Here is a 22,225-nt window from a genome sequence, read left to right on the forward strand (position 1 = left end):
GCTCTTGAATAAAACATCATTGGAATCGGCTGCGTTAAAGGGGTTCAGTTTGCTTGACACAGCTTTTGTAAAGGAGGATCATCCCAAAAATCTGAAGAAAAGAAGCAAAAAAAAAAAACTGCAGTTGGGGCTTCATGCATCACTGCAGGCAGGATCTAATGACAGATATAGGTAAACATTAAGTGCCAAAGATGTACAGTATCGTATGTTTTCCTTGGCCTTTTAATACCACTCTGTTTGTTTGTTGCCTCGTAAATCCATTACCACTCAGATAGCCGAGCTTAATGATTCACAGACTAATTTAGAGCCCGACTGCTTCCTGGAGGAACGGATGGATGTGTGTCTACGTGTGGCTTGTGATAGCGCACTTTTAGGGCTTGCGCGCAAGCTCCCTGTGGAGAGCCAGGAGCAGGTTTATCGTTCCCACCGGGTCCCAGTCATTCCCACACTGTGACCAGAGGCTCCCTCCCACTCCGACACTGACCCCGCCCCGCTGGTCCTTCCCGGCAGCCGCCCGCGGTGACTGCGTTCCATCGCCCCTTCACACGTCGCCTGGCGCTTCTTTTTCACCCGACACCTTTTCACCGCCGCGTGCATTTGCCCACTTCACATGGGCGACGGCTGTTCTAACACATTTTTTTTTCTTCTAAATTTCTGGTTTTCTTCCGAGAGGGAATAGAAGAGCGTCGAGGGAGTCGACTTCAGGACGAAGCAGTCGTTCGCAGACGCACCGGGACAACATGACGTTCACCCGGGACTTTTGGGCTGTCTTGTCGTGCTGCGCCATGATGACGCTTTCCCGCTGTCACGCAGGTAAAACACACCTTGGTTACCCGTCGTTCCCGGTACACTAGCAGCCATGGTTATTTCCACACTGAAGGCTCTTGTGGCTTTGAGCGCCGCTAAACTTCAGTCGAACGAGCCGAGGCCAGTTCCTCTCCGTGACTTTAATGACCTAAGCGAAGGAATTGCCTCTCCTCCCCTACTCTACAACCCCGCAGCTTCGATGTCCGCAAGTTCCTGTTCCGTCATTGACTCGAACCTTACGGGTGGCACGATTGAATGGGGAATATGCAAGAGGATAAATTAGGTAATGGGAAATGAAGAGTGAACATATGAAATACATAAAAAAATATATATAAAATGTATGATGTGGAGAAATATATTGATTATATATGTGTGTGTGTATATATATATATATATGTGTGTGTATATATATATATATATATATATATATATATATATATATATATATATATATATATATATATATATATATATATATATATATATATATATATATGTGTGTGTGTATATATATATATATATATATATGTGTACACTCACCGGCCACTTTATTAGGTACACCTTGCTAGTAAAAGGTTGGACCCCCGTTTGCCTTAATTCTTTGTGGCATACATTCAACAAGGTGTTGGAGACATTCCTCAGAGATATTGGTCCATATTGACATGATAGCATCACGCGGTTGCTGCAGATTTGTCGGCTGCACATCTACGATGCGAATCTCCCGTTCCACCACATCCCAAAGGTGCCCTATCGGATTGAGATCTGGTGACTGCGGAGGCCACTGGAGTACAGTGAACTCGTTGTCATGTTCAAGAAAACCAGTTTGAGATGATATGAGCTTTGCGACATGGTGCATTGGCCTGCTGGAAGTAGCCATCAGAAGATGGGTACACTATGGCCATAAAGGGATGGACATGGTCAGCAACTATACTCAGGTAGGCTGTGGCATTTAAACGATGCTCAATTTGTACTAAGGGGCCCAAAGTGTGCCAAGAAAATATCCCCCACGCCATTACACCACCACCACCAGCCTGAACCGTTGATACAAGGCAGGATGGATCCATGCTTTCATGTTGTTTACGCCAAATTCTGACCCTGCCATCCGAATGTCGCAGCTGAAATCGAGACTCGTCAGACCAGGCAATGTTTTCCAAATCTTCTATTGTCCAATTTTGGTGAGCCTGTGCGAACTGTAGTCTCAGTTTCCTGTTCTTAGCTGACAGGAGTGGCACCCGGTGTGGTCTTCTGCTGCTGTAGCCCATCTTCTTCAAGGTTCGACGTGTGGTGCGTTCAGAGATGGTATTCTGCATTCCTTGGTTGTAACGAGGGTGGTTATTTGAGTTACTGTTGCCTTTCTATCATCTCGAACCAGTCTGCCCATTCTCCTCTGACCTTTCACATCAACAAGGCATTTTCGTCCACACAACTGCCGCTCACTGGATATTTTCTCTTTTTCGGACCATTCTCTGTAAACCCTAGAGATGGTTGTGCGTGAAAATACCAGTAGATCAACAGTTTCTGAAATACTCAGACCAGCCCGTCTGGCACCAACAACCATACCAAGTTCAAAGTCACTCAAATCCCCTTTCTTCCCCATTCTGATGCTCGGTTTGGACTTCAGCAAGTTGTCTTGACCACCTCTACATGCCTAAATGCATTGAATTGCAGCCATGTGATTGGCTGATTAGCTATTTGTGTTAACAAGCAATTGAAGAGGTCTACCTTATAAAGTGGCCGGTGAGTGTATATATATACACACACACATATATATATATATATGTGTGTGTGTGTGTGTGTGTGTGTGTGTGTGTTACTGTAAGAAGTTCCATTAGGCTGCATATTATGTTTTATTTTGTATTTTTACAATAGGAAAACGTGAGTAATCAGGTTGGGGGGAAATGTTTCACACAAGGGGATCTCCATGTGATTCTTGGGTCTCTTTTCAGGATGTTAAGACATTTTTTCCTTAGACCTTTTATTTTTGACAAAAATGCTAGAAAAGGGAGATAACAAAAGATGGAACTTTATTCATAACACGTTACAGCAGCAGAGTATCACAAAAAAAAAGTACAATAAAAAATACAGGAAAAAACAATAATAAAAAAAGCTTTATACATCGATACAGAGTGCAATTATTGCCTTGAGAAAGAATGCTAAAATGTGCAGTGGAAAGGGGTAATAAATATGTAAATATTTTCATCATAATTAATCTCGTGAACAGGTAGAATCAAACCCCTGTATTATATTCAGAGTGAACCAAATTAGGCTGGACTGAGTTTTCCCATAAGGTTTTAAAAATATCATGAATTCATTCCTCCACTGTATCCATATAAAACATGAGTTAATTTTTTAACCCTTCACAAGAACATTTGTTTGTAGGAAACCATAAATTCTGAAACGGCTGAGGGTAATTACTCCTTTTTTTCAAAATAAAAATAATCTCTTCCCCCCACAGATCGCCTTCTTCCGCCGACAGACCTGTCGTACAAGTGGCTCGACCTGTTAACTGTGAACGTGTCCTGGTCCTGGCAGAGGCCCATCGATCTGCCAGAGAAGTGTGAAATCCAGTATGAATTACGCCTGGTGGAGAAGGAAGAACGGAAAGAGGGACACAGGGTAAATCTGGGTCTGATGGGTCTAGTGTGGGAGGCCCTGTGCAGCAATATCAGTGAAGAACTAGCTCCAATCTGGGGCAGAATTTATATTTTATTTATATTTCATACAGCCAAAAGTGATGAAAGTGTAGCATAAAACAAGGCTAAACTTTTTTTTTTAAATATTTTTTTTTTACCTACCTACTTTATGTATTTAAAAAATAGCGCTTTCTGAAAAGTGCAGAGGACATGTCTGTGTAATTTACCATATCAATACTATATTCATTTACTATATTATTATATATATTAATTTACCATTTAACATGACTCCAGCTCAGCCGGGGAGATCAGTCGTTAACTGCGTCGTTCCATTATACCTCAGAATTCAAAATTTCAGACCTGCGAGTCGTAGGTTGCAACTTGAATGCCTTGTCGTGTCGGAATTCCGACTCAGAGGGTCGGAGGATACCCCACCACCAACCCTGACTTCAGAGCTCCGAGTTCCCAGATGAAATGGAACGCAGCATAAGTTACTGGTACAGGCTGCTACCACTGAACTCTACGGTCGTTATACACTTTATACACACAAAAACACAAGCTTGCAATACATATCATCAATATAAACACTACAGTGATGATGACAAAGGTTAAATTCAAGAAGAAGTGTGCTACACTGTTGTTGGAAATACATTTGCAATGGCTTATGGGATGAGTAGTTCCTTTGCTCTTAAAGTAATTATGTACATGCGCTTTATGGTAACTATGGATTTGTGAAATGTCAATGGAGAAAATTAATAGGAAATTGACTTCCGGAACCGGAGCTCTTCAAAAAGTGGGCGGTCACTGTTGCGCTATTTTCCAGCATGTTTTTTTGTGAGTGCAGTGCTGAATTGCTTGTGCACCACATGAGTGTTTATTGAGTGTGTGTCAGCGTACCGTTGTCTACGTTAAAGCCCATGTTTGTTTGTTTTTTCCCCAGTGTCCGAAGCGTACATTTTTAAAAAATGTCGCAGACAGTTGTCTCACGAAACAATCAAATTCTGATCATTGGACGTACTCTATTCATACCCTTGGCCATAACTGCGACGGGTGGAATTCCAGCACAAATGTCACGATAACCGTCAAATGCCCCGAGGGACGAGGTGAGCACCAGAAAGCGGGAACCCCCCCCAAAAAACTTTGGGGGGGGGGTTTAAATTTAGAAAGTCCTTTCAAAAGTCACCATTCATCCATTGAGGTGCTGTTAGAGTCAGACTTGAATCTTTTACATGTACTGTGCGCATGTGACACCTTTGTTTTTTTGTCCTATACAGCTGATCTGGTGAAGAACTTTAAGTGTGTACTTGAACCCAGTGGAATGAACTGCTCCTGGATCCCAGTACACCCGTCTCATGAACTCAAGCTGTCCCACAGGTGAGAATCACACGATACATCTGTAGAGTTCGAATGAACCTGTGCTTGCATCTGAGAGGCTGCGTGTTTATAGAGTGTGCGCATTTGGATGTGATCTAGTCTGTGAGCATATCCAAAGGATGCGCATAACCAACGCTACAAGTGTATAACCGGCGCTGCAGGTTTCACTTACACGGTTGAATGAAGATGAACAACATTGTACTTGTTATGTCAGCATAGTTCCTCTCAAGGGAGCATGTGGTGCATAAAGATATATCCGACCCACGTGCAAGAGCGACTGTAGCTGACGGCAATGACTTCCTGTGGCGTTCCCTGTCTCAGCCCCCCCTTTCAGACCTGGGGTCTCATTTATAAAACTGTGTAGGATCATTGAAATACTCTATATATATCTCAATATTTCAGTCAAATCCTTGACCACTTGTGATCAGACCTAACTTCTCCTGCTCGGGATGCAATTTAACAAGCTACGTCACTTCTGTCCACAAAGACCACATGATGCTGTTTTTAGCCAGTCCAACATTACAGATGTGTCTGTTGTCAATGTGTGTTGCCGTGAGTGTGAGCGGGAGAGAGAGAGAGAGAGCGCAACCAGGTGTGGCTGAGCAAGTCAATGTACTGCGTACTGTGGAATGAGATTGGACCCTCTTGAGAGGAAAAAGAAAACAGAAAAATCATTTTGTGGCGGTCCTTGTTGATATTGTAATGGTGGCTGTGAATAAATCAATGTTTGGCCTCTGAGAAGTGAAAGAAAGTACTTTTGGTTGATTATGAAACTGTCGCAAGTCACAGGACGTCGGCTGAGTGGGCGGTCCCTTCATTGTGGCCTGGAATGCATTTGCATTCGCAGCTAGCTAAAGGAATGTGCCCCAACGCGCCCGAGATCACCTACAGTGTGCTGATTTTAACCACAACGACATTGGTGAACCCCCCTCGGCAGATAGTATGGAAACAAAGTCAGGGTTACGGAGACACTCTTCTGCAGTACCAAGAACATCTGTTGTTGACAAGCACTTCCGTCCCTTCTCCTTGCTGCTCTGCCTGCAGTCCCTGACGGCCCATACTGTTTTAACTCCAGGTGGAGGTGGAGCAGAGGTCATGTGTCAGTAAAGCACATGAGCAGCATCCCGAGCTTGGCTGTTTTGGGATTTTCTTTTTTCTCCTGCCTGCACGTGGATGTGATTTTCATGCCTTACCGAGGGGCCTTTTTCAAAATCGCGAGCAACGCTAAAAGCGATTGCGCGTTGTTCAAACTCAAACCTACTTCACCACCTCCCCCATTTTGTCATTTGCAGGGTCTGCGGCTCTTCCGAAAAACTCAGGAAAAGCTTCAAAGAGTGTGATCGTCCTTACAGCACTGGTATGAGGAACGGCTGTTACCTGAATGTCACCGTCGGTGAAAATAACATCTGCATTGTTGCGAACTCCAAAATTGGATGGAGCATCATTGAACCTCTCCTTGGTTGGTGTCATCGCGCCCCCCCCCATATTTATATTTTTATTATTGCTTCTTAATTTTTTTTACAATCTCCTCAGTGATACCGTCATCAAAGCTGAGCATCAGAGAAGACAATCATCACCTCAACCTGACGTGGATGCCTCCAGAGGTTGGAAAATATTGTTCATGGAAGTATAATTTCTGCTACACGCAATGCAATGGTCCGGAGGTGAGTTGTCAATTGTCACTGTCGTTCCTAAGATTTTTTTAAGGTTCTCCCTTTAAAATGGCTTCGGTTTTGACTCACATTTTGGGGTTAGTTGTGTCAGCATTACAGATGGGCTTTATGTCTAAGAATTTCTGTTTATATTCAGACATTTAAATTCATCTTCATTCCATCACGGTCATACTTTGTTGTTTTAACCATTAATTGCTTCTGTGTGCTTGCTATTTTTCAGCAGTGCCTGCTGTCCAGCAGTACTCACCGGATGCCCTACGATGAAAACTGCCTCTACAAGTTCCGATCCCGAGTCTTGAATGGCACGCATTGCCCAGGGATGAACAGCGACTGGAGTGAATTTGTGTCTTACGGTAACTGTCGAAACCAATTTTTACTTGAAAGGATTTACTCCAGGTGCATGTTTTGTGTACACTAAAACGAGACTTATGTCAAGTGACTTAGCACTTGATTTTACATGTTAATATGTTATTTAAACATTACATCATTCTTTTCTTGGACTGAAAAATGGAATGATCTTCCCCAAGTCTCCCCTTTAAAGCTGCACAATATAGTAGAATATACAGTGCCAAAAAAAGTAAAGGGACTCTCGAGAATTAACTGCATTTATGTTAAAGTAGCTCTATATGGGTCAGAGATACTTTAACTAATAAAAAACAAAACAAAAAAAATTCTTCCGGCGTACAGACACTTTGGATGACGATGGTGCAGAGTTTCTGGCTACTGTTAGTTGTTGACTGTCACCATGCAAGCTATTTTCTGATTAATTTGCGTCAAATTCACTCAAGTTAGCTCCAGACATCTCTAGTCAGCCCGCAGACAAAATGGGAGGGTTCACACAACAAGCGTCACGTGCGCGCTCACGCTGTGGTAGAGCGCTGGGAAAGAGTAAAAAATGATTCAAACAACCAATTGATGCTTTTGAGGAGAGAAAAAAACACCTGACTTAGATTTGAACTACTGCAGTGAGGACTTTCAGATCAATTGTTACACAGAACATCGGAGGTTGACTCTGCTGGGACAGGAGGAAAAGCTAACGAACACTTGTCTGTTGCTCCTCACAGGCGTCAACAAGCCTCCGGACGGGACGCTGACTGTGGCTGTCATCGTCATCCCCATCATCCTGTGTGTCTGTGTCATTCTGTCCTGCTACTGCTTCAGGAGGTGCGTTTGCCAAACAGAAATGGAAAAATTGCTGCGAGGTGTTTGGGGGGTGGTGCGCGGTTAAATCTCACAGTGTCGACATTGCTTTGTGCAGTCACTGAGATTATCGCAACACCCAGGTCTTGAATAACAGTGGACTTGGTTGCCTAGACCGTTACCAGACGTGTTAATACTTCCGTTTGACAAAACCTTTTCAGAAATGCTGTAAACGTGAAGAAAACAAATCATACTAATGCTCAACAGTCGGCGACCAGAAATATGACACTGAAACAAAAGTCATGTCAAGTTGCTGTTACTTTCAGATGCATGTGACTTTGTTGGAGCGCCGCCAAGAGCTGAGCAAATTTTGATCTGACAATACTTGAGCATGAAAGTGAATTGTCAGGCTTTGATGGTTTTTCTCAGTGAAAGATCCAATTTCTAGAGAACAGCTATGGGAAAGACGTGAATCATGCGCCAAGTCCCGTTGGGCCTTGAATTGGTTTCGGAAAAAAAAGAAAATAATGTCTACTCCTTTTTCCTCCATTTGCAAATACTGTATTTGAATTGGGATGTTTGTTAAGTTTAATAAAACGTCTACTGCTAGACTGGAAGGTGTGTTTTAGGGCTGAACGATTAATCGCATTTGCGATTATATCGCGATATGATAAAACGCGATTTTGTAATCGCAAGGGACGCGATTACACGGGTCACGTGATACACGAGCGAGTTGAGCGCTCGGTGAAAAAAAGGAAGAAAAAAACCAGCAGTAAAGCTGCACATTAACCTGCTGCGCAATGGCCACAAGCTCGACAGCGCAGTCAGAAAAAATGATCCAGCGGAGACTTTAATGTGGTGGCCGTCGGGGTTCTGTCTTTCACTCCGGTTTTTGCCGTCGGTGGGAAGGAAAAGATCGACGACAATGTGCTCGGTCGTGAGCAGAGTGAAACCGGTTTCCCCGGCTCTGGCTCTCAACCAGGGCTTGATTTGCGCGGCAGCCCGGTTGTGTGTGAAAAATTCTTTGTATTTAAAAAAGGAGGATGCTGCGCAGCGTCGGGTACCTTTGCTACTTGACGGGGTAACAACACCAATCTGACAGACTGCTAACAGGGGGAGCTCTCTCCCCTTCCCCTCTTCAACACATCTCGCTCTCTGTCAGTGCGCGTGCGCTAATTATAGTCGCAAATCGAATCGCGATATCTGTTAAAATAATCGCGATTCGATATTTTCCCCAAATCGTTCCAAATCACTCTTGAGTGAGGGACATATTGCCCCACCGCTGGCTCACAAACTATTTGTGATGTCACAAAACCATGTGTGTACATGCTCTCACATGCACAGAGAACCAAATCCACAGACGAATTGAGACAAAGTAAAGAAAAAGGTTTTCTTGGGTACACTTGATTTTGCGGAGCGGGTCGAACATCCAAGTGAAGTAACAATAAGCAAAAGGCATTTTTAGTTGACATCAATGTTATGTTTCAGTAGGAAAACGCTGTGTGCTGGTGGTTGCTTTCGCTCACTGGCGCACTGGTTTCGTTTTGTTTTGCAGGCACAGTGACATTATTTGCCCCAACACACCCGATCCCTCCGCAATATTCAAGGAGATGGTGATGAACGGAAACAAAGAACACAAGGTACGTTTTTTGAGCATAAATGACAAATGTGTGTCCTCCGCCTCCACGAGCACCCGTGACGCTGTTCTGTTTTTATTCCAGACCACGGCCGAGAGTCTGTACACGCCGGTGCCAGAAGTCGTCGAGCCCTGCAAAATTACCCTCGTGAGCGCAACCAGCGCGCTCCAGCAGAACTTCTGACGTGTGTAGCAATGCCTGCGTGAGAGCTGGACTCCCACTCTGGGTAAATTCTTCAGGGACATCTACAATAAGTTTACACTGACCTCCTCTGTCTCTGAAAGCTTCAGGTCTGTAACTGTTGCACGTCTATGCTCAATTGTACCTGCACTTTACTGACCTGAGCACAGTTCTGTACCACTGCAACCTACTGGATGGCAGCAGAAACAAGATTTTCAGATGCTATTAAGTTACTCTGTTAGGTGGTGAGGATGAACACTGTTGAGGCATTAAAAAAAGAAAGAAAGAAAAGCTAGGGACCCAGACATGCAAATACAAGTTGGAGGCTCGTCATGACTATTGAGCACAGAGGATAAAGATAAGGATCAGGGCAAGGCAAGGCGAGTGCTTGGTTGGGCCAGTGGAAGCTACATCAGCTGGGCATCGCCCTGCCAGCAAGAGGCGCTGACCCGCTGTACGGAATGACGGGCAAACGGCAGAGATGACTCCCATCACGGCAGCTAGACAACAGGCTCACCAAGACTGTGCTTCACTGTATCAGCCTCCAAAATGAGGAGGAGGTTTTTTATGTCTTGGCATGGATACGAACACTTTACGAGGAACTGGAGGGACAGATGGCACATGGTGTTAGTGCTGAAACTTTTTTTTTTTTTTATCAAATCTCATTCAAAAAAAGAGAGACCATCTTAATCTGAAATGTAATGAATAGAAGTGGCTAGTGAATATATATATATATATATATGTATATAGTCACTCGATTTTCCTCTGTTAAACCATTGTCAACGCATGTCAAAAAAGGAGTTGCACTTTGTGGTCGGTGAGGAAATTGACCTGCGCGGAAACTGATGTTTTCTGACTTGAAATTGTTTTGTTTTTTGGGCAGAATTACACAGAACTATGGAGCGCACTTTAAACTGTTTATAACTCGCCTGTCAGTTCTGTTCATGTTGTGGAATCTTCTGTCTGCCCTTTTCATTTATTACTTCTGTTAATTTTTCTTTTTTGGGGGGGGGGGGGGGGTTGATTGCTGACACTGTTTTGCTGCTTTGATCGGGACTACAGGAAGATAAAATTTACCCTTTGTTTTGTGTTCACCTTTACAGACCCTTTGGTACTGGTTGGGTGAAATTGACCCCGGGGGGGAAATAATTTATTATTATTCCCAACAATAAAGATAACACATTTGAGTAATGTTTTCAATGAATCTCTGTTTGGAGGATTGGTGTGTGTGTGTGTGTGTGTGTGTGTGTGTGTGTGTGTGTGTGTGTGTGTGTGTGTGTGTGTGTGTGTGTGTGTGTGTGTGTGTGTGTGTGTGTGTGTGTGTGTGTGTGTGTGTGTGTGTGTGTGAGAGAGTGTGAGAGAGTGTGTGTGAGAGAGTGAGAGAGAGAGAAATTGACCCACGATTATTTTTTAAATAACTTAATAACGTCCTCACATTAACGATCGCTGACTTGATGCTTTATTTACACGTATTAAACACAAGCATTCGTTAGGGGGCTGCCTGAGTGTCCCGTGTCTGTAGGAAGGAAGCCCGACTGCCCGCCCAGCTCCAGCCTCCTCGGACGACACGAACTCCGAGCGGGCGTGAGAAGACGGACTTTTCTTCTTAATTTTTTTTCCTTTTCCTGTTCTTTTTCTTTTACCGACGGCCCTGTCGAGACCGGGCACCAGGCGAGGAGCTCAAACTGACCCGGGGAAACTTTTTTTTTTATCTCCACGGTGAGCGGCGGCGGCGGCTGAGAAGAACGACACGAACGCAGGGGGAAACTGGAGAACGGAAAAGAGGAACCAGGGTGACCAGGATGCTTCGAAATGTGGCCCTGCTCGTTTTCGGTCGCCTCCTCCTCGCGGTGGACTCCCGAGCAGGTGAGGGCACGGAGCGCACACACCGAGACACACGTCTCCGCCTTGTTGTCGTCGTCGGCCTCGAAGGAATTGTGCTAGTCGTTTGGCTACATTAATGGTGCTCCGGAGTGACGTCACGCCGAATACACTCCCACACTGACGTGATCCAGATTGTTCCCGGTTACGACGCGCGTAAACATCTCACCGCCGGGGTTGGCTTCCATAGAAACACGGCACACGGTCAGAAACCCGGCCGCTGGTACAGTCATGCGTGCGTAGCTTCGACGGGGTTTGTCCAATAGCGGCTCTGTGGCTCTTAAGCAAAGCCACACATCGTTGATTATATTTCGCGAAAAATAGTGTATATTCTTCAAAGCACTCTCTTACTTCAAATGAACTTGAAGAATCGCTCAATTTTTTCTAAAACAATTTTTCACATATTGACTTTGTTTTAAACTGGGCCGCGCGGAACACCAAAGACATGTATTTATGTATCATTCAAGATGTAATACTTTGAATAATGATAAAAAAAAACAACTGCTCGTGTGCAAACAGTTTGTGACATTTAATCGGCTGTGGAGAGCCAACTGACCAATCAGATTCCCGCCTGGGGTCAATGTCCCTCTGGCCCCGCCCCTACGCTCATGTGCACATGTTGGTGGTAAGATGGTTCGGTTCGGGGCAGATGTGCTCGTCATTACTATAAGATGAAATTGTACATGAACAGATGCTGTCCAAGCTGTCCCGCTGAAACCCAATGTTATGAGATTGTTTTTCTTCTCCTCCCTCGCGTCAGGCCAAGTCTTGCCGCCGCAAAACATGTCCCTGCTGTGGATGAATGACTTTGAACCCGAGGTGACCTGGGCACCGCCGCAGCATTCAGTGGCAAATTGCACCTATCAAGTGTTTAAAAAAACCACAAAGCGCGATAATGACTATGTAAGTATGCGTGTTCTTCTCTGGTGTGGTACAATGCAATTCTGTGTTTATGAACGCACCACAAATACAGGATGTCACTGCCTTTTTTTTTTTTTTTTTTTCAAAAAATGTATGTGTATAGCATTGATATAATGAAAGCCTCCGTTTATAGGGACACTTTGCTAAGCCGTAGTTGGTGCATTGAAGGAAACAGCAATGTATTCCATTCATTTCTCTTAGAGCAATAATATTGTATGCATACTGGAATGAGATGTTCTGGGCAGCAATCCTGGTCACAGTGGAACTACTTCATATACTGCTTCTCAGTAAAATCTGTAGCATGAATGCTTTTCAGAAGCTAATCATATGTTTTAACATGTAAAATCGTATTCTTCTGAGTAGCTAGTAACTGTAGCTGTCAAATAAATGCGATGAAGTTAAAAGTACAGTAAAGTATGTTTGCCTCTGAATTACAGTGGAGTAGAAGTAGATAGCAGTAGCGTCATCTGAAAGCACTTGAGTAATACTTCAAAACTGTTCTCACTTTAAGTACAGGTTGTGTGTCACATTCCACCACTGGCTGTATGCAAATGCTACATTTTGTCGTACCTGCACGAATTGCGTTTCTGATCATGCTTGCTCGATAATTGCTCAAGAGCTAAATCACAGAAGTCAATTTTCTGCCCCAAAAGTATAGAGGATCCATAAAATTGCTGCTGATTGTGTGTATGTGCGTGTGTGCGCATGTTGGTGTCAGGATTTGCCTTCGCCTCCCTGGAAATCTGTCGTCGTGATGGAAGGAGGATTTCTGCAAGTGTCCGTTAAAACTGTCTGTGGTGGCAAAAGAAGTGAGCCGACTGTCCTCAACGTTACTTACCCAGGTACTGTGGCCCATTTCGGCAACCGTTACTCCACAAAGAATTTTAGGCTATGTTCTTTTGAACCTCATGTGGGCTGGATCCTTTTGAATCACAAGTGGACTGGATTTATGTTTGTGTATTTGTGTTCCTCCCAGAAATGGTAAAGAATGTGCAGTGCTACATCCTCTCCTCTAAACACGCTCACTGCTCGTGGGAGTCAGCCAATCCAACGGCAGTTGTCCATTTTTTCTATCGGTATGTTTTTTTGTTTCGTTTTTATCAGGCGCTTGTACCTAATGAGCCAAATGAATAGAATAAATAAAACAGAACAAGGCCTGACTACCAAGTGAATTGGTGTACAGTAAATGTGCGAGAACACACGTTGTTTAAACATTTCCCAAAGATGCATTGTGTGTGTAGAATTTCAATTGTAGTTGCTTCAGAGTTTTGAAATCGCTGTGGGAGAAGTCGTTTGGCCTCATGTAGTGAAACTACTTCTTGGTTGGCGGTAGTGACTTCCTGGGTACTTTGTTATCAACACAAGGCTGCCAGGCGACCATTAGAGACTCAGAGGAAAGTAACTTCCTTACAAGATATACAGTAGTTGGTTTGGTTTGTTGTACGGATTAAACTATTAGCTCTATAACATATGAATTAGTGAGCTGGTAGGTGAAATTTGGGACCTTTGAACAGAGCCAGCATGTTTCAGTCTACAGGATATGGCTTCATAGGACTGTCAAATAACTCAACGTGTAATATTTTTACAGAAATAATCAAATAATCAAGTTCCAAGTTCCTCAGCTTTTTCAAACGTGTGGGATTATTTTAGGTGACACCTAGCAGCGGTTAGCCACTCTGACGTCGTCCGTCACTTAATCATGAATCATTTTAAACCTGGGCAGAGCTCGTCTTATTTACATGTACGTTCATTTTATTAAATCATTGTCTTGTTAATGAACTTCTTTGAGGATCTCAGGACAAGTTTGCCACATGACACGGTTAATCACATCTCACTTCTCTCCGTCTTTCCAAGATTGGTGGAAGAGAATCTGAGTACGTCTGTCCACGACGATTCTCCTTCGCCCCGCTTACGAGAGTGCCCAATGTCCAACTACAAGGAGCGCGCCGGGACCGGCTGTGTTCTGCAGGTGACCTTGAAACAGGGCATCCTCATCGTGTTTAACGGAACGGTGAACAAGGTGCCTTTCAGGAACACCTTCAGGAGGATGCCGCTAGACCACGGTATGCAGTAGGGCGACAGACCACATCCTTATTTGGTAACAAATATGTTGCACTTCCATATTCACGCTCACTGCCGCTGTAGGAGAAGTTGCTCATTAGTTGCTCTTTTGTTGTGCGTGTGCGCGTGCGCGTGCGTGCGTGCGTGCGTGCGAGCGAGCAGGCGAGCGTGCGTGCGTGAGAAATGAGACACAATGGAAGGCTCTCAGTCACTTTACAGCGTTCTATGATTGGGTAAGAGTGGATTCCGGTTATTATTGTTTTCCGTAATACCCCTCTCTGTACAGTGAAGCCACCTCCCCTAAACTGGACAGTGATTAAGACTGGGAAAAGATTCCTTTTTCTTACTTTAGTCTGGATTTATAAAATCTCTTTTATGTAAACTCTCTTCCCGTCTCTGTCACTCTGTTCATTAGATAAGTGTAACTCTGTGTTCTGGATTTGAAAAATGACAATGTCATGATGACATGAAAGGATTACAAATAAGGCTATTACATAGGTGTGCGTTTTGTTTTAGAAAAACTGTAATGACTTAACAACATTGTCATGGAACAACAAAATGTAACTCTGATTTATTAACTCTTTATACCGTGTGATAGGCCGCATTTACAAAACACATCACCTTCAACTGGTCTCAACTCAACAGCTTAACAGAATTTGGTGTGTGTGTGTGTGTGTGTGTGTGTGTGTGTGTGTGTGTGTGTGTGTGTGTGTGTGTGTGTGTGTGTGTGTGTGTGTGTGTGTGTGTGTGTGTGTGTGTGTGTGTGTGTGTGTGTGTGTGTGTGTGTGTGCGCGCGCGCGTGCGTGTGCGCGCGCGTGCGTGTGTGCGCGCGCGTGAGGCTCTCAGTCACTTTACAGCGTTCTATGATTGGGTAAGAGTGGATTCCGGTTATTATTGTTTTCCGTAATACCCCTCTCTGTACAGTGAAGCCACCTCCCCTAAACTGGACAGTGATTAAGACTGGGAAAAGATTCCTCATCAGCTGGATTCCACCTGACATCAAGCCTCTGTTTGGGAAGTACATCATCAATTACACTGAGTGTGATAAAATAAAGGTAAGAGATGTCTGTGATGTCTTTAAATTGATACTGTTACTTTTTGAGTCAATTCAATTCAAAAAATAATGAGCTGTGTTAATTTCCATCGTAGAAGCAACTGAATACCTAATTATAAAATCTTATAACCATTTCTCTCTAAGTTTTTGCAGTTATATTTACATTCAAAGTTTCCTCAAAAAGTTTTTTACAATACTTGTTTACCGGTTTATGACCAATTACCTCCAAAACTCCTGGTCTTATTTGGATATTGGCCAAAAACATATTCTAACCTCATTTGTGAAGCTTATATTGAGTTGAAATAAGCCATGTGCTATAAATTCAGCAGGGTTTCAATTTCTGACATTGTAATGTCATTTATGCTTCTAGGATTCATATTGTTACAGTTGTAGTTTGCCTCCATGGAAATATGTCATGTAACAATCAGACAACTAATTGATGTCACTATTGTTTCTTCATTTCCTTACAGATTAAAACCATAGCCAATGTAGAAGAAACATCAGCTGAGCTAGCACTGCTCCCTCACTGTCAGTACCGCATTGCGATGAAAGCTCAGTATGAAACGTTTAGTACACCGTGGGGTGACGAGGAGCATTTCGGTATGTTCTTATCTGAATAATTTAATTTCTAGTTGAGTGCATATATATATATATATATATTATACACATACACACTCACACACACACACACACCATCCCTCCACCTAGTTTAGTGCAAGTCAGTTTATTATTTTTGTGTGTGTAATCCTGCTGACAAACAATTTGAAGCCACTGTTGTGTGTAGGATTTCAAAATGTTGCTGCCATCTAGAGGTTATTTTAAGAATCATACTGTTACAGACATAAATGCATTCTGTCCCTCATTCCTAGACAATCTATAAAAATGGACGCAGTTTTGCCGGGTTCGGAGAAAATGAACCTGAAAGAAGTCATTTTATATAGATATCTTTGAGAAAAAGACTCTTTCAAGTCTTCCTCAATACAGCGTGATGTTAATTTTGTACATGATGGTCCAATTTAGAGTAAAATAGACGATGAAGTACGGTATGCATGGAGGCGTGCAGACAGCTTGATAGACAGCTTGTGCAGTCCAATAGGTGCACGGTTGCAGGTGTAGGTTGACGTGCATTCGAGGGTTCAAAACAGCAGCTCACAAACCAAATTGAATTAAATAAATTCTCAGTTACAACCAAAGGTCAGAATTGTTACTTGAAAAACACGTCACTGTGAGCTGTCAGCTGATCGTAATGTCGCTGATGTTTTTCTAAACAGATGCAGATAAAGATTCAAATTCTTGGGTGTACGTCATCATCCCCTTGATGGTTGCCGCCCTGGCAACCCTGACATTTGTGTGCTGCAGGAAGTACGGAAAGTCTGCACCTTTATTTATTTTTTTACTCGACTCCTTTTGATTCTAGACTCTGATATTTAACTCTTCACCATGCAGGAACAAGAATCATATCTTCCCCAAATTGCCACAACCTCGGGACCTTCTCAGCGATATTTCTGAAAACAATAACAAGGTGAGGTTATGCACCCTGACTGTCTCCTAGAACTATTTAAAGGAATAGTATGACATTCAGGGAATATTCTCATTTGCTGCCTGGCCCAGACAGTTGTGGAGGCTGATACTATTCTCATATCCTTGACAAGTCATTCTAACCCATAAAATTTTAGAATTTTAGAATGTCTGGGACATAATCTCCCTTAAAATCCCAATTAATAATTTTTACACTTTTCATAAAGATTAAGTAAAACAAGATATAAAGTGTAAATTTGTTCCTATAGACATAGTCAGGCTGGTTTGCCTTGTTTCCAGTCTTTTGTGCTAAGCTAAGCTAACAGGTCACTGTCACTTGAATATTACGTGTACCCTGTGTTTAATTGTCTAATTTTCCTTTTTTTAAAACTTTTTTCTACTTACGTCTTTTAACAACAACAACAACAGCGATAAAGGCAGTTTTAAAGGCAAAATATGAGCTAAACAAAATAATAACACTCGATGAATATCATCCGAAAATGCCATAAGTTTCAGTTGCAGGAGTTATCCTCTCACTGGTTCTCAAATCAAATGAACAGTTTTACTCATTCATAAAATGGTTGGCTTTCTCTCACACACACTTAAATTTCTTTTGTAAATTATTATTCTCAGAGTGCTGTTTGCAACCTGTACATCCCCACAGAGGACGACGTGGGCTGTAAAATCATGCTGGTGACAGAGCCCAACATCAACACACCAGACTGCTGACCTTGACTCTGCAGTGGTGACAACGGTAAAATGACCAATGAAAATCTCTCACGTTGTGGTTGGGCTGACTCAAGCAAAAGAGGGGAGACTCAACTGTTCAACTGATTTGTGAAAAAGGGCCACGTTTCTTGTCAGACCTTAGAAGTGACTTTGGGCTCCCTTTTTTTGTGACGAAGGGTGTCAACTCAAACCTCGTCTGAACAAAAAAGAAAAAATGGAAGTTACTTCTTGACATTCCCGTGCGATGCAGTCCACAAACTGATGCAGGTGAAAAATCCAACTTCAAGAAGCACACTTCTTTCTGAAGACTCCGTGGAGTCGTGCTGTTGTTGCATCAGAGCGCCAGAGGAAAGCCATGGGAAGTTGTGGCATCTACATAACCAGTCAATCTGCAGCAATACAGTTACAGTTACAGCTTAGCATCTATAAGCAATAAATACTAAACATTTGCTGGTCCCATCTTAATGTAAAAAAGTACTGCTTGTTATATAATTTCATCCATGAAATTATTAATCATAATGTTATAGAATTCTAGATGAATTAAACTTTGGTTAGACATAGGAAAGCATTTGGAGACATCATCATGGATTTTGTTTTGTTTGATTCTCTGTTTAACTAAAAAAATATAAATATAAATAGATATAATATATAAATAAATAAGCCCCCCAAAATACTGTAATGATTTTTTTTTATCTTAAAAAACCCTAGTTGCTGTATTTGTCCCCTGGACATCATGACCTGTCCCGAATATATCCTAATAATGTTCCTGCTGAAAAGTTTTTTTAATTTAATATTTTGTGTTATTGTTATATATATTATATTTTTCTATTTGATTCAGGGGCCACCGATTTACATTTTAGGGTTCTGTTGTTTTTTTCTTCCTCTGTTGATCAGTTGTTGCGTTGTCCCGTTCAGTACAAACAAAGGATATGCATGACCAAACTGCGAACAAAACATATCAAATTAATTTTGTTTATGTCTCAAAACCAACCTGCCTTCCTTTCTCATATCTGGTCATTGATGATCTCCCCCTTTTCAGCTTGAGACTGCCTCTGTTCACACGGCATCACCAGCACCAAAGGTTAAAATGCTGGTATTATTAGGAGTATTGGATTAGTTATGTCTTCCAGGACAATGTTTGCATGATCGTCGAACCAAACCTCCCCCGAATGTTGTTTGCTCGGTTGAAAACACTGAAATACAATTATGATGAACTCTTTTATGCTATGAATGTGAAATGCATGAAACACTGATGTATCGACACTGGTGCTCAAAATGGTTTCCAGTTTGAAGTTGTTGTTTTTTATTAGGGTTCCTGGGTGCCACTTGTAGGTAATTTAATGCAACATTCTTTAAAAAAAAAAATCAGAACTTGCAATTTCTACACTGAATGTGAATGTATGTTTCACTTTTTAATGTCACATCGCCAGACTGTGTTTTGCTTTTTTTTAGTCATCCACTAAAGAGGGGGTCGATGGTTCGATCCCCAGCATCTCAAGTCCACAGGCTGAAGTGCCCTTAACCTAAAAATCCCCCTTGACTCCTGTTCCAGCAGTGTATAATTTATGTGATGGAAATTATAATTTTTCACTGAAAAAATTAAAAAACGGATCTGTGAAATATGCAATGATATGTTTTCTCAAAAATTCTGTTAAGCTGTTGAGTTGAGACCAGTTGAAGGTGATGTGTTTTGTAAATGCGGCCTATCACACGGTATAAAGAGTTAATAAATCAGAGTTACATTTTGTTGTTCCATGACAATGTTGTTAAGTCATTACAGTTTTTCTAAAACAAAACGCACACCTATGTAATAGCCTTATTTGTAATCCTTTCATGTCATCATGACATTGTCATTTTTCAAATCCAGAACACAGAGTTACACTGATCTAATGAACAGAGTGACAGAGACGGGAAGAGAGTTTACATAAAAGAGATTTTATAAATCCAGACTAAAGTAAGAAAAAGGCCTGAATATTTTTTTGGTGTGTTTATTACAATGTCTACAATAGGTACATACAGAGTTACTGTGGAATACATTCATCAAATTAGAGTTTGAGCTTGTTATGTCCATCTTGCAATTTTACAACATTGGGTGAGAGTGGTAGTCAAAATAACCTGTGCACCGTACACATTACCTGGGGACATTGCACTTCTCACATGTTCACATATGGAAAAAATACGAATAGAAATATAATCCTTTTGATAATTCCTAAATTCTAAATGTATCTTCTCACAATTAGTTGAGTTTATACAATTTCTTGTTGAAACTTCTGATTTGAAGTTGCATCTGTATATTATCAGTTAAAAAATGTGATTCACTGATCCTGGGCTCTTTTCTGAGCTTCGTTTGTTGGCCATAATAGTTGCTTGTTGCATTAGGGAGAAACAGGTTTTGAAATGTTCTGGAATGTGGGGATGTAAGTGCTCTGGGGGATGGTTGTTGCTTGTTCAGGTCAGCTTGACAGGTGCGAATGGGCTGCTGCAAGTGGTACCGGAATACCACAACACTGTGATTCCTTTCAAGGGGAAATTCATCTAAGCTAAACAATACATGCAAGGCCAGCCACACCCAGGGTTCTAATTGTGGTAAAAAAAACCAACTAAAATGTCTGACATGCTCTGTCCCTTTGAAGTGTCAACGGAGTACGAGCCAAATCTGAACTTGGATTGTCAGGTGATGTTGATTCAGCGATGGGACAAAGCCACCAAAACCAACATCAATGTTGAGAGGCCTTTCATTGTGGATGCCTGCAATAAACACAAAGGGAGATGTCGATTTTTTTGGATAAAAATTTGTAGTCAAATACAAGTTCCCCATGACATTGCTGCGCTGGTACATTTTCATCTTCTGGCGCACTATCATCCTCGCCTAGGTTTACATCTGGCTCCTCTACAAGTGGGACTGCAAAGCTCTCAACATTCCTAGGAAAGAGATACTGAACTGGAGACTGTTCCAGGCACAACTAACATCCTCTCTCATCCTGGTGAACACAACTGTCAACACACCAAAGCGGACGACCTTCTTCAGGCAATGGCAGCCGAGTAACACAGACAGTGCCATCAAGGAGCCCTTTGACTGCTCAGAAGAGACCGTCCTTAGCTGATCCGAGTCCACCAAATATAGGGTCCCAGCCAAGAGGACTTCTGTGCACCACCTTAGTGGATATACGCAAGGACATGATCACACATTTCACCGTGAAGATGAAGAGAGGATGCTGCAGACACTGGGATGAAGGATTCACCAACACTGCAGCAAGTGCAATGTCCGTAAATAAAGGAGAAGAACTGTCTTTGGCACTGCCACTGCAAATGCACATGGTGGAACACTTGGTCTATGTCACAGCTTTCATTCAGGTCAGTGAGTTTTGTTAATATTTTTAGAAAATTCTGAATCCGCCCCCCAATTTATAATAATAAATTATTATTCATAAAAAATATGACTCTTGTGTGATGATTATTCATGATATATGTTGTTATGGGGTTACATGAGCAAACAACCCTGTAAATAATCCCTTAGTAGATAATTTTTTTTCTATGTTTGGGCTTTACAGGGTTAAAATTGCTATATTTGTAGCTAGTGGATTTTACCAAGAAGAGTTAAACATACTACTTTCTGACCCTGAGGTTTTCTTGTCTGCTCTGCAGTCTGGGTATACTGTAACCTATAGAAACAATCATGTTACGGTAAAAACAAACTCTACAAACTGTCCCAACCCATGTTGTGTGTCAGTGATTCAACGTCAGTGGGTGACAGTGAGTCACAAGTGTAATTACTCTTGTGTTTTTTTGTTTTTTTTTAACTTATATTGTGTTGCTTCAATTATTAAAGTTCAGGGTCTATGATGCTCATATTTCAAAATTGGCACATTGGCACATGTCTTTTGTGGATGTTCCAAGGCCAAAGTCACTGAAATGGAACAACTTACAGTTTCTTATATGCTGGATTTTTCCTTAGTGACGTTTGCAGGACAAATGCAGTGGATGCCAAAAAGATGGTTGTAGATATTTTTTATTGACACTACAAAAGGTGTGATAAGCTATCTCCGGGGAAGATGAAATAGGGCCTATGAGAACTTGTTGGCCTACAAATAACCCACTGTCATACACATTTGCACAAACCAGGCTGCGCGGAGCAACAACCTTGCATGTTCCACGTGTGTGTCCTTGACATATAGACACGCACGCACGCACACACACACACACACACACACAACCACTGCGGATGACATGATGACAGTTGCGGTGGTTGAAGGGCGCGCGGAGGGAGGTGTGTGTGTGAGTGTGTGTGTACTTGGTTATTCTATATCTGATGCAATCTCGGTGTAAGCGCAACTCCAGTGTTATTCCAGACACCAGTGAGAGTTCTGCACCATTTCCACGAAGGACCTGCTGACCCACATGAAGAAAGAAAATGTTACGATGGGTTAACGCTACTCTGAAGCGTAGAAAAAATAAATCTGGCGACGCTGTACCGCACCGTGACGCGCGACGTGTACAAGTTATTTCTAAATGAGAAGAAACTGTAAACTGTATTATTCCTGATAATCAAATACGTTTTTTTTATGTCTCTATGAATTAGTGTCCACATGAATAATAAACCATCACATAGGGTTAAAT

General features: G+C 42.2%; 2 protein-coding genes across 9 annotated transcripts; both read left to right on the plus strand.

Annotated features, from left to right (window-relative positions):
* The first annotated feature begins 447 nt into the window (after nt 1-447).
* LOC118301633 (interleukin-13 receptor subunit alpha-1) lies at nt 448-10,631 on the plus strand. Of its 4 annotated transcripts, XM_035627273.2 has the most exons (11): nt 455-813; nt 1,002-1,090; nt 3,263-3,423; nt 4,381-4,543; nt 4,715-4,814; nt 6,107-6,273; nt 6,348-6,478; nt 6,708-6,840; nt 7,552-7,651; nt 9,183-9,267; nt 9,349-10,631. In XM_035627273.2, exons 2-11 carry the CDS (start codon nt 1,063-1,065, stop codon nt 9,445-9,447), a joined length of 1,167 nt encoding a protein of 388 aa, XP_035483166.1. In that variant the 5' UTR covers nt 455-813; nt 1,002-1,062; the 3' UTR covers nt 9,448-10,631. The 4 variants fall into 4 exon arrangements, with proteins under 4 accessions (XP_035483165.1, XP_035483167.1, XP_035483166.1 ...); XM_035627272.2 differs by lacking the exon at nt 1,002-1,090 and having other exon boundaries at nt 448-813; nt 6,711-6,840; XM_035627274.2 differs by lacking the exon at nt 1,002-1,090 and having other exon boundaries at nt 450-813; nt 6,107-6,171.
* Nucleotides 10,632-10,779: 148 nt separating this feature from the next.
* LOC118301634 lies at nt 10,780-21,022 on the plus strand. Of its 5 annotated transcripts, none has more exons than XM_035627276.2 (11): nt 10,787-11,310; nt 12,086-12,228; nt 12,965-13,088; nt 13,223-13,322; nt 14,101-14,309; nt 15,232-15,362; nt 15,832-15,961; nt 16,633-16,723; nt 16,808-16,883; nt 17,513-17,633; nt 20,242-21,021. In XM_035627276.2, exons 1-10 carry the CDS (start codon nt 11,247-11,249, stop codon nt 17,606-17,608), a joined length of 1,164 nt encoding a protein of 387 aa, XP_035483169.1. In that variant the 5' UTR covers nt 10,787-11,246; the 3' UTR covers nt 17,609-17,633; nt 20,242-21,021. The 5 variants fall into 5 exon arrangements, with proteins under 5 accessions (XP_035483172.1, XP_035483169.1, XP_035483170.1 ...); XM_035627277.2 differs by lacking the exon at nt 20,242-21,021 and adding an exon at nt 14,594-14,639 and having other exon boundaries at nt 15,278-15,362; nt 17,513-19,366; XM_035627275.2 differs by lacking the exon at nt 20,242-21,021 and having other exon boundaries at nt 10,789-11,310; nt 17,513-19,366.
* The last annotated feature ends 1,203 nt before the right edge of the window (nt 21,023-22,225 follow it).

The sequence above is a fragment of the Scophthalmus maximus genome, chromosome 2 (genome assembly GCF_022379125.1).
Source record: "Scophthalmus maximus strain ysfricsl-2021 chromosome 2, ASM2237912v1, whole genome shotgun sequence".
In the NCBI taxonomy this organism is placed as follows: Eukaryota; Metazoa; Chordata; class Actinopteri; order Pleuronectiformes; family Scophthalmidae; genus Scophthalmus; species Scophthalmus maximus.